Here is a 17,712-nt window from a genome sequence, read left to right as displayed (position 1 = left end):
GCAGGGTCTTTTTGGAGGACCCTCACTCAAGATGTCCGTCATATCATCCTCGTCGAAATTTGGGGAGCTGCCTTCCAACCCATTAAATCAATGACCCTTCCCATGAGATTACTATAACTAGGATCTGCATGATCTGTAGGGTCTGGTCTCTCAAATTCCACTTCAGTGGAAGTGTCTAGGCCACTGGCATTTTGGAGACAGTCATAGAGATCTGTTATCTTGGTACTCGGGTCCACTAACTCTTCAGGGACCGGACTCCAAACCTAACTCCAGCTGAAGTAACATCCTCTTCAGAGGATTGTTCTTCAAAGATGGATGACATGGATCAGAAAAATTCTTGCCTGGTTTGAGGATGGTAAACTTTTTCAGGTAAAGGGGGTGGTTATCGGCTTAGGCATGGGCAATGGCGTCGAAGGTATCGGGATTAAAGAATGCCTCGATAAAGGCGTTGAAGGCGTCGATAAAGAGGACGCTGGCTTTGAGGTTTTCGAAGGAGGCTTTGATACTGTCAAGGGTGTCGACGCCACTTTCGGCGCTGTAGTCGTCGAATGTGTCAATTCAAGTTTCGACTTCGATGCCGATGTCGATTCCGCTACCACCGATTTATGCACCAGAGGTTTTGCCTTTGTACGAGGTGTTGGAGAACTTTCCCCTGATGACACCTTCCACTCTTTTTCGGCTCTCATGTGTTTAGTCTTTGATCTCCCTCTGTCACTTTTAGAGTGGGTAGGGGCATGATCTCCACGCGGCTTCTTCGAGGGGGTCTGGCCCGTTTTCTCGAAGATTTTAAGCATCGAAGCCCTAAAGGCCTCTCATTTTTCAGGGGAATCGTGATTGGATGGATAAGTCACTCTCCTTTCAGAGGAGAGTGAAGACCTGTGACGTCGCTTTTTTGACTTCTTAGACGAAGACGAGGAGTATTTCCTCAAGCGACTCTTGGATCTCGACCTCCTCGACCCATGTCGAGATTTTCGACTCAATTCTCCCAAATCTTTTTGTCTTTTTAAAGACTTGTAAGATTCCTCCCCCACCGCCAGCTTACCTCGAAGCCTTATTGGACATGGCCTGACAGGAAACGCACTCGTCAACACGATAGTCTGGGCTGAGACACTAGAGGCAATTTCGAAGGGGGTCGGTTATTGACATTTTCCTACCACACTTCTGACATTTTTTTAAACCCGTCTTGGGTGTGGTGGGAGTAGATGACAAGGACATCGTCGAGAAAAAACCTGATGCCCCGTTCGAAGACACGGAGCAGTTGCTCGGAAAAACGGAACTGAGGTAACGGGCGCAGCTCGAGCCCTTTATACAGCAGATGACATTGACGCTCGACGGCGGCCCTCGAGGGCTACGACTCCACAGCCTCAAACACAGCGCCCTCTGGTGAAAAAAAAGAATCCTGCCAGCAAATATGGGAGACAAGATACCCAAGATGAGGAATACGTGGGAGGACACAATCCACTCAAAATTTGTTTTTACTACTAAATTGTTCACCAATGCACCTGAATAGTCAGTGGTAATTTTCAACGACAGGTTTGGGGCCTGCGACGTCGTATTCCTGCTGCCCTGTGGGCAAGTCCAAGGGTCGCCAGGTGCACCACCTGGTGATCCCCATGGGCCCATGAGAGATGATTTCATTGGAGGGAGGAGCTGGTGGGAGTGCCCGGAGGCTCGGGGAAGGTGGACAGAGCTTGTTGGTTGGTGAACAAGGGTAATTGCATCAGTGTATGGTCATGTCATTTATAGTATTGTATATAGCAACGGGTTGGGATAAATGTTTGTCTCTGGTTGAAGAATTTTTATCTGTTGCGATAATCAGCACACTGGAGGGAAGGTACCCTGCCTACAGAACTGTTTATCTGAATAAAAAGAAGTAAAAGCGGTTGGCCTCCGCAGTTAGAATAGAAAGTAAAAGCAGCGCGTCCAGGCTCCCTAGTGACTTAAGAGAACATGAGACCGCTGCACCGGTCAGAGTAGTGTGGTATGGATCAGGGAATATGTATGTGTTCTGTGTAAATGTGTAGAAAGTATTTTAGATGAGAGCCCCATGATTGTCTTGTCTAAACCTGCACCTTGACACTTAAAACCCTAAATGTGCAACTCAGTTGTGCCCCTCCTTTATATTTTACACTCTCCTCTATCCTAGTATGGGAGTTTCAACAGGCTTTGTTTCTACCGATTATGTGTCTACTGAGAATCAATGGCACCCTCTCTGCTCCAATCCCCCTAACCATTGGGACCAGGCAGGGATGCCCGCTGTCACCACTTCTGTTTGCCTTGATCATGGAACCCTTCGCCCAAAGAATCAGACTAAACAAGGGATTCCAGGTCGGGCCCTCCCAACATAAACTCGCCCTATACGCTGACAATGTCTTACTTACTATCTCAGAGCCCAGCCCCTCACTGGAACACGCCCTGGCTGAGATAGACAATTACGGAAGAGTCACTGGCTTCTCCATCAACTTCAATAAGTCTGTGGCCCTCGGGATAGGTCTGACCCCGTCCGAGAAAGAAGCCCTGATTCCCCGATGCCCCATCCGGTGGAAAACCATGGCAATTCCCTACCTGAGGGTCCAAATCCCGGCGAACCCCAAAGATGTTTACCGTGTAAACTCCCCCCCCCCTCTCTTCAAGGAGCTGAAGACGATCTGAAGTGCTGGAAATTACAGGAAATCTCACTAATGGGCCGCATCACCGCCTGCAAGATGAATCTCCTCCCCAGATTCTTGTATGTCTGCACATCACTCCCAGTGCTTATTCCACCGCCGGCCCTTCGGGACCTCCAGAGGAACATGTTACGGTTTATCTGGAGGGGGGAAAAAACCCAGGATCCCCCAAAGAACAATGCTAGATTGGGCGGCTTGCCCAATCAGCAAACACCCAAGCGTGGCAGATGGCCTCTGATCGCCCGAGATGGGTGGCACTTGAACAATCTCGCCTATTCCTCCCCTTACGCTTTCTCCATCGATGCGGCACACAGGAAGTCTATTGCTAGCTACCAAGCACACTATAGACATTTAGGACACAGCTCGAAGGAAAAACGGGGTTCCCAGAGGACCGAGCCCCTCATCATTGGTATTCCATAACCCAACCTTTTCGCCCGGTATAAATCCCCGGAATTTTAAGAACTGGATCGCAGGGGGCCTAGAATCTCTGGGACAACTGTTCGTGGGGGGGGGGGGAAACCCCACACCTTCATCCAATGCAAGGAAGCCTTCCAGCTTCAAGAGACAGACAGGTTCTCCTACATCCAGCTTCGCCATTGGTGCTCCCACCCGTAAACCTGTCACACAGCAACTCGCCCCCCCACAGCGTTGGAACTAACCCTGATGGATCTTCCGGCCAGAGGTAAGATCTCTGCTCTATAGAAACGTTTTCTGGGAGATTTCCTTGCCGCCAAAACTCACTGTATGGCACAATGGGAGGCAGACATAGGCCATCCCATAGAGGATCAGACATGGGTGGACATATGGACCCAGGCCCACTCATCTTCAGCCTGCGTCACCAACAGGGAATGCGCCTACAAATTATTGCTGCGCTGGTACTATCCCCCCTGAGGCTCCACCACATGAACCAATCTCTTGACTCGCCATGTTGGAGACAATGCGGACACACAGGGTCCTTCTTCCACATGTGGTGGACATGCCCAAACACCCAACAATTCTGGAGACAATGTGTGGGGATATCATTGAAGGAATTACTCAAACAGTGCTCCCACTAAAGCCTGAACCTATCCTGCTAGGTGCGCCGGTCCCTGGAATTTACTCAAGGTCGGAAGTCAAAGCCAAGCTGTTGTCCCAATGCCTTCTAGCAGGAAGAATAATGATTGCCCGTTCCTGGAAATCTAGGGAGGGCCCATTCCTCCCCCTTTGGTGGGTCAAATTATGGGACATTCTCATCGCAGAGAAGGTGACGGCGGCTAAGGCAGGGCTTCTACACCGCTTTAAGAAAATTTGGGGCCCATTTCTTGACTAGGACCTAAAATTCCCGGTCCTCACGTACAAACCCCAACAGGCCAGGAGGTTTCTAAGAGCGGGAATATACCCGATGACGAGGGATAAAAAGGGAGGGGGCAAAACTCCAACTCCTGGGACTGTAAGCCAGGCCGACATCCACAAAAGGGGAATGGGGGAGGGCAGAATTGGATTGAAATGTTGAATTAATGTATAACTGTACTTGTTTTCCTGCTTTGGTTTAAAATAAACATATTTAAAAAAAGAAATGAACAAAGGGACCAAACCTGGTTTGGCACGCAGAGTAAATCTCAACAAGGACCTTTCTAACAAGAAATGGCGGAGATTGGGGCCATTTTGACAAAATGGGCATCCACGAGTGCTATACTGCAGCTGTGAACGCAGCCCGCGGTAAAAACACACAATGGTAAGAAAAAGTAAACCACTGCCACCAGCCATTAATTTTTAGAAGGGGTAACATAAAAATGTTAAACAAGAAGTTAGACAAAGGGGAAACTAAGTAACCCCTCCAGCACCCTATTGTAAGTTAGTGTGTGCTGGGTCTATAAAGAGGAACATGTAAGTAAAGTCGATTTCACTTTACTGCTCTTGGAAACAGTAGTTATCCAAGAGGAGGTATTTAAACATTAGCAGAGATCCAAAGGATGTCTCTGTGACACTGCAGTGAGGGTGCTGTGTGTCACATTGTAAAACGAAGATTCCTATGGAGTTTGTCAGACTCCAAAAGAAACAGTGTTCAAATCAAATAAAAATGCATGAGAGAGTGGGAAAAAGGTCTCACTCTCTAATGTCCAGCAAAAGAGCTGGGGCTAAGGTAGAAGGGAATTAGCCCATTTCTGAGAATTCTCCCCAACAGTCATACCTTGTCTTACCCCTGTGAGAATGGGGTCAGGTCAGTCTAGACAAGTGCCACTTACTCTGCTTACTCTGGAAGTCCAGCACACTTTAGGTTTACTCACTTCTCACCCAAAGCATGCAAGTACCTGGATAAATGTGTCACGCTTACCTCTGGTGCCCTGCAGGAGTGCCTGGTCCTGTCTGTTCCTGAGTGTTGCCCTCCCCCCCACTCCTTCTCGCTGGATGCCTTCACCCTGACGATTGCCTCAGTCACTCCTTCCCCCACTGGCCAGCCGGGGATTGACCTCCAGGGGACAGTAAGGTTGGGAGGGACTCGGGTGGTTTTGCGACTTCGGGAACGTGGCGTTCTGGGGGTCGGGATGACCTAAAGGTAAGTATAAGGTAAGTATAAGGTAAGTGCTGGTCCTATTTTGCTCCTTCCCACCCCTTTTCCCAACCCCTCTAGTGCTTAGGTTGGCTGGCTGGCGTATAGCGAGCGCTGCCCACCGTATTGGTTGCGATGAAGGTCGCGGTCTTCAGGTACGTATCCGACTCCAGTTACTTCACTAAAGATGTGTGGTCCAGACCGGCTGCGACACACAGGATACAACAGGTGAGCAGGTAAGTCTTGGTTGCAACCTAAGTACCACTATCCAACTTGTCAAGGTGAAACTTCCTCTGTACTCTAGCTGAGTTTTCTTCTAATAATGTCTTTTTGTCTTTTCCTTTCAGGAGCGGAACAAGTGACTGCCAACACTGCAGTGGAGAGTCACGGGAGTGGAGCCAGTCGCAGAGTGCAGGTTAGTAGACGATACAACGGGTCAGGTAACGGTCAAAGACGGAATGTGATCCCTCACTCTGTCTCTTTAATTTCAGGTCCTCGGAAGCAGCGAGCATGGCAGAATTCAGACGAAATCCGGTGATAGCAAAGCTGAGGCGGTGAGGAGACAATGTCCGGGATCAGCAACAGCACTTGCTGGACTCCAGGTGAAGTTCGGGGAGGACGGAAGCAGCGGCTGTACAAAGGCATGCGGATCCTTGCTTCAGGTAAGTGTCCGATGAGTCCCTCTACGTGGAAGTCCTCTGCACGTGCGAAGGGAACAGGAGCAGTAAGCAAGACACTGCTAGTGCGGAAAGCAGAAGAAACGCCAAGCACAGGGTGCGGTCCTGGGCGTGGTTTTATACCCTTGGGCCACGCCCGGTCAGGACTAGACTGCCACGGGCGTTACTTCTTTGCACGTGCCCGGCGTCCTCCTGGGCGCTACAATGGTCTCTCCCTTGGCGGGCACTTTGGTGCGTGTTGAGGCCTTGCTCTTTCCTGCACGCTTGCGCCAGCCAGCCACCAAACCTGTCCACAACCTGCCTACTCTATCATGAGGGGAAACGCCCATTGCCCTGCCCTGCCCGCTCTGTGCCGTGGTGGAATCATGACAAAATGGCACAAATATGCACAGAGAGAGTCACAGACACTTCCCTGAGGAAAGCACATTTGATTACATGGGTTTGTTATCTTATCTAAAAAAGATAACGAACCTATGTAAGGCATTAGAAAGGAAAGGTGTGCGTATGCACCAATGGCAATGGGACAGCTATCCAGAATGGTATACTGAAGCTGCTAAAAGACAGGCTGAGTACAAGACCCAGGCACTGAAAGGCATGCAATTAAAGCTACAAGAGCAAAGTTAAATCCCTGAAAACCGAGAACTCCAACATGCAGGTACCGGCCACAAAGCCGGGTGCAAAAGTGCATCTCTCTTAGTCCAAGGGCGAGCCCCAACCAAAGGAAAGTCCCAAAGATATTCTGGACACATACAACCCAGCCATTTTAAATGGTGCACCCGACCATCAACCGGGTAGCCCAGACTCTGCCCAACCGCCAACCTATTTTATTCTATACATTTTATCGGTATTTATATAACACCTATACACAATATGTTTCCCATCATCAGTCCACCCCAATAAACTATGGTTGGCCAGTTCCACCCTGAAATAATGAGCTGTGACGAATCTAGACAATCGGCCCCTTACTCCCATAGCGCAGCCACCCCGTTTGAGGCTATGGAGCAGGCACGCTAATCAAGAACCTCCCTAGGGGTCTGGAAAGCGGGACCTCACTGGAAATGACTCCCCCCTGTGGGACAAGGACACCCATTCCTTTAAGGAACTCCCTTCAAAGAACACATTTTCTGCCTGTATGGAAATAGAATAAACTATTGTTACGACAATGTCGTCTGCAACTAAGACTGACAGCACTTTTCTATTATTGGCTCGAGGTAATGCTAGAGACCAGTTGAACTCAGCTATGGACATACAGCAACACACACTTTGATGTATTTCTGAGGGTCAAAAGAAGCGACTGAAGATTAAAAAGCTTGCCTAGTACTGAAGACTGCTGGTAACCAAGGAGACCCTTCTCAGGACTGGACCAATATCCTGCAAACACCTCTGAAGAATGTCCATGGACTGGGAAAAGCAAGGCAAGTATCATTTTCTTCAAAAGACTTAGTGAAAGGACACACAGCATACTGGTGTGGTCGTTGGCAATGCTGTTTGTAGAACCCAAAAAACAAGGGGGGCCTGGGAGTCCCTCTGCCAGACATTAGTCCTGGTTACGAGAGCCTTAGCCAGAGTCTTTAGCTCACTATCTTTCACAGAGGAGAAATATCTAAAACATATCAGTCTTTGTCCTGTCCTAGGGCAGTCCACGACCAAAATGCTAAGCAATTCTCCTCTGAACAAGAGTACCAACAGCAACCCCAGACATGTGTGTCGGTCTGGTTGGACCTCATCAGTAGGGTTGAGCTGTGCCTCTCTAAGAATAGTGAGCAAGGGGTCCACGTCTAGATTCTACTAGTAACTTAGGGTGAAGTCCAAAGTTACTTAAATATGCAAAAAACAAGGAGGGTCCTAGCACTTCCTGAGCTAGTTCCCACTCGTGGGAGACTGTGCTGTGCCTGCTCAGATCATCCGCCCGCCGTGTTCTCCTCTCCAGCTAGGTGAACAGCCGCTATGGAGATTCCCTCTTGAATTGCCCAGTACCAGAGCTGCTTTGCCTCTCTGCACAGAGGCAGTGACCCCGACGCCTCCTCTCTTGTTGAGATAATGCATGGCCACCATGTTGTCTGTCATTATCAGGACATTCTTTGCCTGTACAGACGGCAGGAAAGCCTTCAGCTCTAAAAGATTGATGTGTAGTTTGGACTCCGATGGAGACCAACGACCGCTGATGGTCAAATTATTGGCGTGAGCTCCATACCCTGTGAAGGAAGCGTCCGTCACTACAGTCATCTCCGGCCATGGTTGCCAAAAAGGTTCTCCCTTCATAAGATTTCTCTCGGAGACCCACTACAGAAGATTCTGTGAGACTCTGACTGGAATCTGAAGGCGATCCAACATCTTTCCTGAGAATTGGGACCATGTCATGGCCACTGGGCAGGAACCACAGTTCACACCCCCTAAAGGGTCCAGTTGGACCCAGTCCTGGCATCAAAACCTTACACAAGACTATCTCACGAACTTAAAAGAGGCCACAGAGACACTAACTAAGGCTAAAGAACAACAGAAAAAGTTTGCGGATAGGCACCGAAAGGAAGCCCCACATTTCCAAGTTGGGGATAAAGTTTGGTTGGCATCCAAGAACATCCCATTGAAAGGACTCCGAGCCTTCCGCCCTAGGTACTTGGGACCCTATCCTATCAAGGCTATTATTAATCCTGCAGCCATGAAATTAGATTTACCAATTAACACGCAGATCCATCAGGTATTCCACGTCTCCCTCTTGAAACCAATGAAGCCAGATACTCGGATTGAAGCACCACCCGAGTCAGATGTCATAGAAGGGGAACCGAAATATGAAGTCAAAGACATTTTGGATTCTAAGGTAGTACGATCCAAACTGTACTACCCAATTGATTGGAAAGGCTGTGGACCGCAAGACCGAACTTGGGAGCCCAGTGAATTTGTCCATGCCCCACGGCTAGTTAGACAATTTCATCGTAATAACCCCACCAAAACAAGACTAGGATGGAGGATAATCGTGTGAGGGGCCTAGAGGGGGAGTGCTGTCATGGCCACTGGGCAGGAACCACCGTTCACACCCCCTAAAGGGTCCAATTGGACCCAGTCCTGGCGCCTTTGGCGCCAGGATCATAAGAAAGTGTTCTCTGCACACTTTTTTCCTTGGGCATGTGTTATTACATCTCATATTAAGCCTCCACGTTCATCTGGGCCGGGTGTGGCCATAGGAATACATGAAGCTGCACGTGCAGCATCATCTGGGAGTGGCAGGGAGGAACCATCTAGCAGCCAAGGGGGCGTGGCCAGGACCAACCTATTTAAGCCTGCCCCGCCCGCAGGCCAACGATTTGCGTTATTCTGCTCAAGCAGCGTAACGCTCACCGCCGCCTGAAAAGCATCTTACCTGTTTTCCAGCAAAACCATCACGGAGTAGCATTTTACCTGTTTTCCAGCAAAACCATCACGGAGAAGCATCTTGCCTGTTTTCCAGCGAAACCATCATGGAGAAGCATCTTACCTGTTTTCCAGCAAAACCATCACAGAGAAGCATCTTACCTGTTGAGCCAGCAAAACTATCGCAGAGGCGCAACTTACCTGTTTTCTCCATCAGAATCATCGCTGAAGCGTCTCTAACCTGCTTGCAGTGACTCCATCCGCGGTCGACCAAAGCGCACTTTCCTGGTTCTTGGAATACAACTACTGGCAGCGCGCCTTACCCGATCCGCAGCTTGGTTAACAACACTGGAGTTCTACACAGTCAGCTTCTTCGCGGTTGCAGGCGTCCTTCACCCACCGACAGGGCCCCGCACTGCAACTCTTCTCCAAGCGCCGCCAGACTATACCTGCAGGAGGAAAAGAACAAACAAGGTTAGAAACTTAATAAGGACATTTGCTAAGGTTGCGTGCCATTTCATCTAGCGCTTACCTCAAGACTCCAACTTATCTTCTTGGGAATACTTTGGGCCCTCCACCGGTACAGCGGATCCGCTGGGCCTCCATCATCTATAAGGGAGAAAGAGACATTAATAAGGATACAAACTTAAATCATGTGACAAGACATTAATAACTAATAAGAACAATAATCATCACTAAAAACACCTACCTTCAAAGTGGTTCGGTCACAGCCGGCCTGGGCCACCACATCCATGGACCAGTGAAGCAACTGGGTCATCTTGAAGCGCCCCTGCTGATGAGAAGCAGGACGGAGAGCTCATCCTAACAATATATCATGTGAGCCATTATAGGTAAATGCTTACTCACCTAATCTTGGCACGAAAGGTCCAAGGGGAGTCACGATACCTCCACACCCTTCTCATTGCCTCTCGTGTTCTCGCAGGGGCAGTACCAGCATCCAGAGCAGTGTACTTGGCAGCAGCTGGGGGAAGAGAACCGATCCAGGGGAGCCGAATCCAGGGAGCGCTCAACCGTGCCCCAACGTCCCCGCAGAGACCGGTGAGCGTAACAGACCATTGTGTCCTGAGAGCTCATTGAAGGGATCTCATTCTCTGATGGACCTCTGGCACCAGAAAAATGCAGGATACCATGAGGCTGAGCAACCTCAGGAATTCGAAGGCCGGAAGACTCTGGGCACTCTGAAACTTGGTTATCATCTGGCCAATGTCTTGAGCCCTCACCCTGGGTGGCAAGCACTTACCCGGTGTACTGGAGCCATTGGGAAGGTGTTATATGGGACTTCTTGAAATTGAGGGAGAACCCCAGTCTGTGAAAGGAGTGGCAGGTAACGGTGCAATGATCCAAGGCTTGTTCGGGAGAACGCACCCTGATCAGCCAGTCGTCCAGATAGGGGTAGACATGAATCCTCCCTCTCCTGAGATGCGGTGCAACTACCACCATCAGTTTGGTGAATACCCTCGGGGCGGAGGTCATTCCAAATGGCAGGACTTGAAACTGATAGTGCGAACCGCAAACGGCGAACCTCACGTATTTCCTGTGCTTGAGATGGATTGGCAGATGAAAATAAACATCCTGAAGGTCCAATGACACCAACCAATCATCCTGAAGTTGGAGGGCCTCAAGGATCTGAGAAAGACTGACCATCTTGAATTTGTCTTTCCTGAGGAACTTGTTCAAATTTCTCAAGTCCAAAATGGGTCTCAGTCCCCCGTGCTTTTTGGGAATCAAAAAATATTGGGAATACTAAACCTTGTTCCTCTCCGCCACAGGCACTGGTTCTATAGCGCCTTTCTTAAGCAGGGTCAATATTTCCTCCACAAGGAGCGGATCTGAATCCTCAAAGAGCGATTCCCCGGTGGATTGGTGTGAGGCAGTAACCGTGGGCTATTGTTTCCAGAGCCCAAGCATCTGAAGTAATGTCTCACCATTCTTTTTTAGATACTGAGAGAACCTGCCCCTCACTGGTGAGCTGTGACAAGGCCTCAGAGCTGTTTTGAAGTGGCTGTTGCAGAGTCTGATGGCAAAGAGGCTGCTGCTTGAGCGGGCTTGGCACCTCTTCCTGGTCCACCACGAGGAAACTTACGTTGGCCCCTTTGACTGGCCGTTCTTGTCGCCCAAATGAGGAGTAGTAGCGAAAAGATCTACCCCTCCACTGCTGTTCGCTAGGACGAAAAGGCTGAGGTTGCCGAACAGCAGTGCGTAAAGATTTGGCGGCTGCTTTACAGGTCTGCAACTTCTCAAGGCTCTCCTCAGCCTTGCTGCCAAAAAGATGAGACCCGTCCAATGGCATGTTCAGGAGTCTAGCCTGCACATCCAGTGCAAAACCTGACTTCCGTAACCACGCAAACCTGCGTATCATGGTGCTCGTAGCCATGGACCTGCTGATGCTATCTGCAGAATCCAACCATGACTGAAGGGATTCACACATGGCTTCCTTGCCGTCCTTAATAGCCAGGAAGTCGTCCCTTACTTTCCCTTCGTGAAAATGCTGTACTTCCATAGATATGCACTCCCACAGAGTGTACGAAAATGTTGCCAAGGCACAAGTGGAGTTGGTTGATTTCGACGCCATACTATCAGCTGAAAATACCCTGCGCGCCCATCCATACACACGCTTATCGTCCCTATCAGGAGGGATGGTAGGGTACCCTGCCTGTTTTGAGGTAGCCGTGGCTGCCTGGATCACCAGACTCTCAGGAGTGGGGCGAATTGACAGGTAGCCGGGGTTGCTACTGGAGGGGGCGATATTTTCCCAATTTCTGGCCACCCTTTTTTGCAGAGCCACATGAAATGGCAACACTGGATCTGTAGGCGGACCCTGATCCAAAATTTCTGTGAGATCATCCTGATCATAATGCACAGGAGGTCTAGACCAGCCCAAATACTCAACTCTTGACATAAGTCACCTGTAAGAGGAGTTGGTATGCTCCCCGGGGTCTGGTTTGCCGAACTCCAGCTCAGGTGAAATGTCTATACCACTTGCATTATGCAAGGTATCACATAGATCCTCTATCCTCTCCTCCGAAATTAGGCATTCAGGCACATTAGGGGTTCCAAACTGAAGACCAAAAGGAGCCTCATCCTCATCAGAATGTTCCTCCTCCTCAAAAATGAAAGTGAGGGACTTAAAGAAATCCTTTTTGGTAGAGGAGTAAACCTTTTCTCAGGTATAACAGCCAGATGCTTCAAAGGCGTTGACTTTGACTTAGACACCGCCTTCTTTGGAGGTTCTGTCGTCACCAGGGTCTGCACCGGCACAATTATCCCAGACGGCGCCGTCGACGTCAACAACGGCGTCAAAGGCATTGAGGGTCTCACCGGGGTGGAGGAACCGATAGGCACTATCGACTGACGTGGGGTTGATGGCATCAACGGCTTTGAGGGCATCAAGGGTTTAGAAGGTTTCAATGGTGTCGAAGACCTAACCTCTCTTCACGCCTCAATCGATCCTTAAATACCTTGTCTGGACGAGGCCTCGAAGGCTCCTGATGAGGATCATGCCGTTTACTCGGGCTCAACGCCGTGCAAGTCTCCGGTCGAGACCTTCCCTGCCGGCTTTAACAGAAGGCGCGGACGGGGCCTTGCCCTGCTTTTCAAAAATCTTAAGCATCACCACACGGAAAGCTTCCCATTCTGCCAGCATCGATCTTTTGGACGGGCAACTCACGCTCTCGGGGCTGTCGCCTGAAGACAAGGAAGGCGACCGGTGGTGCCCCCTCCTCGAGCGCTTCGACTCGGACGACGAGTGGCGGGAACCACTCCTGTACCTTGAACGATTGCCCTTCTTCCTCCGAGGAGAGTCGGCTCTCAACTCATCGGTCGAAGGCCCAACAGGTCAGGACTTATGGGGCTTGGACACCTTGCCTACCTTGAGTTTCCCCTTACGTTCCCGCAAGGCTTTTCCAGTCATCGACTGAAACTTGGAACACGTATCTGTGTCATGGTCCTCGCCGAGGCACCACAGGCAGATGTGGGTTCGGTGATGGACATCTTGGAGCCGCAGTCCTGGCATTTCTTGACTCTGGACCGAGGTGTCGTCGGAGTGGAAGACGAAGACCTATCGATAATCTTCAATAGCAAATACTAGAAGTACGAGGCGCGCCAAGTTTCACGAAGCAAACACGTTTGCGGAAAAACCTGAACTGAGGCAACGGGCACTGTGCGTGCTACTTATAACATCCAATGATGTCACCCTCGACGGAGGCCTGCGAGGGACATCGACTCGACGCCATTGACGCAGGGCGCTCACTGCCGAAAAATTTCTAAAGCAGCCGAAGCTGGCCACTACATGTCAAAGATGAGGAATATGTTGGAGGACACAATCCATTCGAAACACAAGTCTGGGGTTGCTGTTGGTACTCTTGTTTAGAGGAGAATTGCCTAGCATTTCGGTGCTGGACTGCCCCATGGCAGGACAAAAAAATTATATGTTTTGGATATTTCTCCTCTTTGAAAGATAATGAGCTAAAGACTCTGGGTAAAGCTCTAATAACCAGGACTAATTTCTGGCAGAGGGACTACCAGGACCCCCGTTGTTATTTGGTTTTACAACCCAGCATTTCCTGATTTGAGCCAACATTGAACTGTCATCAAGCTGCAGACAAACCGACTTCCCCATCGTCTGTGCTGCAAGCCACGATTAGTTACATTAAGCTTCCCACAGAACTCACTGGAGCCATGAGTTGGAAGCCACTCGCTGCTTTCTTGCATTCAAGACAGACTCGCTGCATCGAATCATCAAGACCGAATCATCTGCTTTTACATTATTGAACCACGACACGTGCCGTAGAAAATGGGTGAAGACAGGCTTGATTCTATTTAGTAACTAAATAAGACTAAAGTAGACATGAGAATGAAATAGTGGACCCTGGAAAAAAGGGTTTTCTGGGTTCTGCTTTGCTTTCCTGGTCGTTCTACCCTGGACACTAGGGACAGTGAGAAAACAATTACCTATTTTAAAAATAGTTTTTAAAGTAAAGATAACGCATTTCTGTTTAGAGGTTTGCCTTGATCTCTGGGTTAGCTTTATAGGGGTGGGATTGTTTCGTGTTTTGATCATTTGTCTGTGTCATCTACATTTCATAAAACCCTGTATGGATACCCATTTTATGTTAGTAAACACACAGGGAGCAGTTGCTACCTCTAAAAAACAAGCAACTTCTGCATCACATACCACAAGACTCACATCAACATAAGAGTACAAATTAAGGCGTTTGTCCATTACGCTATAAATGCCCAATTATGCTTCACAGGTCTCAAAAGTTTTCCTGGCGCACCTTTACACAAATTCCTCAAAACAGGGAATTAATTTAACAGAGGTATGTTTGTAGGGTACCAGTTGGCCCAAGGAATCAACATGTAGCCGTAAGTAGCAATTTGTGTGAAGCCAATCATGCTCTTCCATACTACAAGCAAGAGCTACATTTCTTCCAGCCGCCATTCTGATCCTTGGAGCAACCAAGAGTTTGCCTAGGATCACCTCCCCCCCAACATATGTATATCACCCTAACTTTGAGTTCATAATATTCAACACTGAGAGTTGTGCTACATGCCAACCAATCTCTGAACTCATGTTATCCCCATGAGAAAGCAGGTTTGTACGGCAGGGTTTGAAATTAAGATTTGATGAGCAGGAGCTAAAGGCAGCTCCTGGGTGCCAGGCAACACCCAGTAGGCAGGAGCTACCACTGGGGAACCAGGAGCGAGTACAAAGTGCACTGCAAATCAAACTTACACATGAGATGTACACTTAAAATTGATGGCCATTATGTATGATCCATTGTATTTAAATGCGTTTAAAATTCTTCTTTATTTATATTCTCAAACATGAATGTCATATATGAATATTTGTAAGGCAACGGTTGGCCTAGGCAGCCAAACGTAGCTGCAGTAAAAGTTAATTTTGAGCTAACCAGGTTCTCCAAGGGTAGAACCAGGTGCTAAATAGCTGTCGGGTCCCAGCAATGTCGAACCTTGTAAGGAATACAATACTCAAGGGAGTCGTCTGTGGAATGCTGCTTATCCGACACGTGGAGTGGCCCTTACCTGACTTTGGAGGATATCTGTAGGCAGAGTTTGCCTGAATATCGATATCCTCTACTCCGGCAATTCTGCGACTCAGAACAGACCCCATGGTGTCCTGAAAAGCAAAGGAAAATCAAGTCAATAAAGTTTAGAAAGACATACAAGTAAATGCATCAATTGTACAAGCCCAAGTGAATAGAATAAGTCTAATTGTTGAAAGAGTCACACACTTAACAGTTTTTCAGTCCACTGGGATAGCATTTAGTTATTTGCTTTGTGCATGGTTATATCCCCATCAAAGGTCACACTCAATACCGACGTAAATAGACATTTCTAAACCCTTGATTAATCCAAGGTTTAGTAGCGTATGTTTTGGTTGTTGTGTGATATTTCCACTTGGACCTGTTGCAGAACAGCAGAGGGTTATTTTCTGTTACTTCCTGGATTAAGCAATGACATCTGAGGCGGGTTGGAAGGAGGATTCGGACATGCTGAGGACATTATTCTTTTTTTTTTTTAACTTATTTATTCAGCTTGGTAGCACAGGTACAGGTGAGTAACACACAGGGCATATACAATCAAAACAACGTAGGCATTGCAGATACATAGAGTGGGTACAAAAATCATCTTATGCACATGGGGGTTACATCGAAGGTAGGTGCAGGACTAAGAGGAAGACAATTCAAAAACTAGAAAGGGAGGAGCGAGAGGGGAGGGCTGGAGATGCAGGATCCAAATCGGTGTCAGAAGGAGACATAAATGAGCGAAACTTTAACCAAATATCTGTAAGTCTGGAGTGGGTGGGCTGTTGTATCGCCCAGGATTCTTCGGTGTAAGAGGCCCATGTAACTGCCCTGAGCCACTGTGCGCGAGTAGGAGAGTTAGGCCGGAGCCAGCAAAGTAGGATTGCATGCACTGCTAGTAGCATACAGAGGCCAGCCAGTTTCCGGGAATCACGGTGGAGCTCTGGGAAGTCATGAAATAGGCACTTCATTGGGGATGAGGTGATAGAGTGTTCAAGGATAGCTGACACGGTAGAGCATACTGCGGTCCAGAATTGAGTGAGACGGGTACAAGCCCAGATCATGTGGGTATAGTCAGCGTCATCGCAGCCACATTTGGGGCATCTAGGGGAGAAGTCGTTTGAGATACGATGCAGCCTGGTCGGGGTGTAATGGTACTTGTGTAGTAATTTAAATTGGATCAATTTGAACCAGGAGTTGAAGGAGACCCCATGGATACGTGCACACATGGGCCCAACGATCATCTGTCATTTCCAGTCCGAGGTCAACCTCCCAGGTGTGTTTTAGTTTGGAGAATGCGGGGAGCAATCCGGTCTGCACCAAGGCGTACAGCCTGGAAATTTTGCCCCTCATGGGAGAGGGTGAGGACAGCTCAGTGATTGCAGGCTCATCAGGTGGCAGTGCCGGAAAGCTCGGGTATTTCTGTTTGAGGACCTTTCGGAGGGATGAATACTGAAGCCAAACGGACGGTCTCCGCCTCGGGGACGGCGGGAGGTCAGGCCATTCTATGAAATTACCCTGTACGAATATGTCGCAGAGTAATTCGTATCCCGCCTCAGCCCATCGGTGAACAATCGAGGGGGGGACTTGTGGGACCTCTGGGAGAAAATTCCAAATTGGTAGGTTACCGTGAAAGGGATGGGTGATACCCAATGTTTGCCACGTTTTGGATAAGGCCAGTGATGTGCAAGTAACCGGGTCCAGTGAATCCGATACCACTGGCATGGGCGCGAACACCAGGGAACAGCTCTCTCGGTCGCTGACCGTTAGCATTTCCAGCCTGACGTGGGGTGGGGGGTCTGATATGTTAAACCAATATGCAGTGTATTGGAGTTGTGCTGCCAGCCAGTACTTGAGGAGAAGTCAGGTGCTCCGAAGCCTCCAGTCGCCATCGGGGCAGCAAGAGTCCCAAGCTTAAGGCGGACTGCGCCCGAATGCCAGAGGAAGGTATTAAGGGTACGAGTCAGTGCCCGGAAGAACCCGATGCCCGCCCACTGTGGAACATTGGCAAATCTATACAAGAGTTGGGGCAGCACCCCCATCTTCAGTATCCCTATCCTACAAGCCAATGAGATCGGAAGTTTGTTCCAACCCTGTATCTTTACCGTGAGGTTTGTGAGGTATTTTTGATAATTCCCCTCAAAGACCCGTGCTGCATGAAGTGACACTACTATGCCTAGATAAGTGAAGACAGACTGGGCCCATGTGAATCCCAGGATGTCAGGAGGGGGGGAGGGGGAGGGGGAGTGCGGGGGAGTGTTTTGGGAGTGAACGGAAAAAGGGTGGATTTAGAGCAGTTCACTATGAGACCAGTATCATGCCCGCGCCGATGGCGCACGCATTGGCAACCATCATGGACTACTTGGTACTCATTTATCTTCCTAATACTCCTTGAACAACTCCTTTTCACGCCTTGGTCTTTT

The 17,712-nt window shown here is 49.0% G+C and overlaps 1 protein-coding gene across 2 annotated transcripts in view; it reads right to left on the bottom strand.

Annotated features, from left to right (window-relative positions):
- Window positions 1-17,712, bottom strand: part of MGRN1 (mahogunin ring finger 1) — a 1,054,550-nt gene that overhangs the window by 978,973 nt on the left and 57,865 nt on the right. For both annotated transcript variants that reach the window (XM_069646807.1, XM_069646806.1), the window contains exon 2: window positions 15,288-15,381. In XM_069646807.1, coding sequence (XP_069502908.1) covers window positions 15,288-15,375 — 88 coding nt within the window. In that variant the 5' untranslated portion in view covers window positions 15,376-15,381. The remainder of the gene's footprint in view (window positions 1-15,287; window positions 15,382-17,712) is intronic.

Source organism: Ambystoma mexicanum, chromosome 2q (assembly GCF_040938575.1).
Source record: "Ambystoma mexicanum isolate Mex_15411 chromosome 2q, UKY_AmexF1_1, whole genome shotgun sequence".
Classification (NCBI taxonomy): Eukaryota; Metazoa; Chordata; class Amphibia; order Caudata; family Ambystomatidae; genus Ambystoma; species Ambystoma mexicanum.
This window is presented reverse-complemented; position numbering and strand designations above follow the sequence as displayed.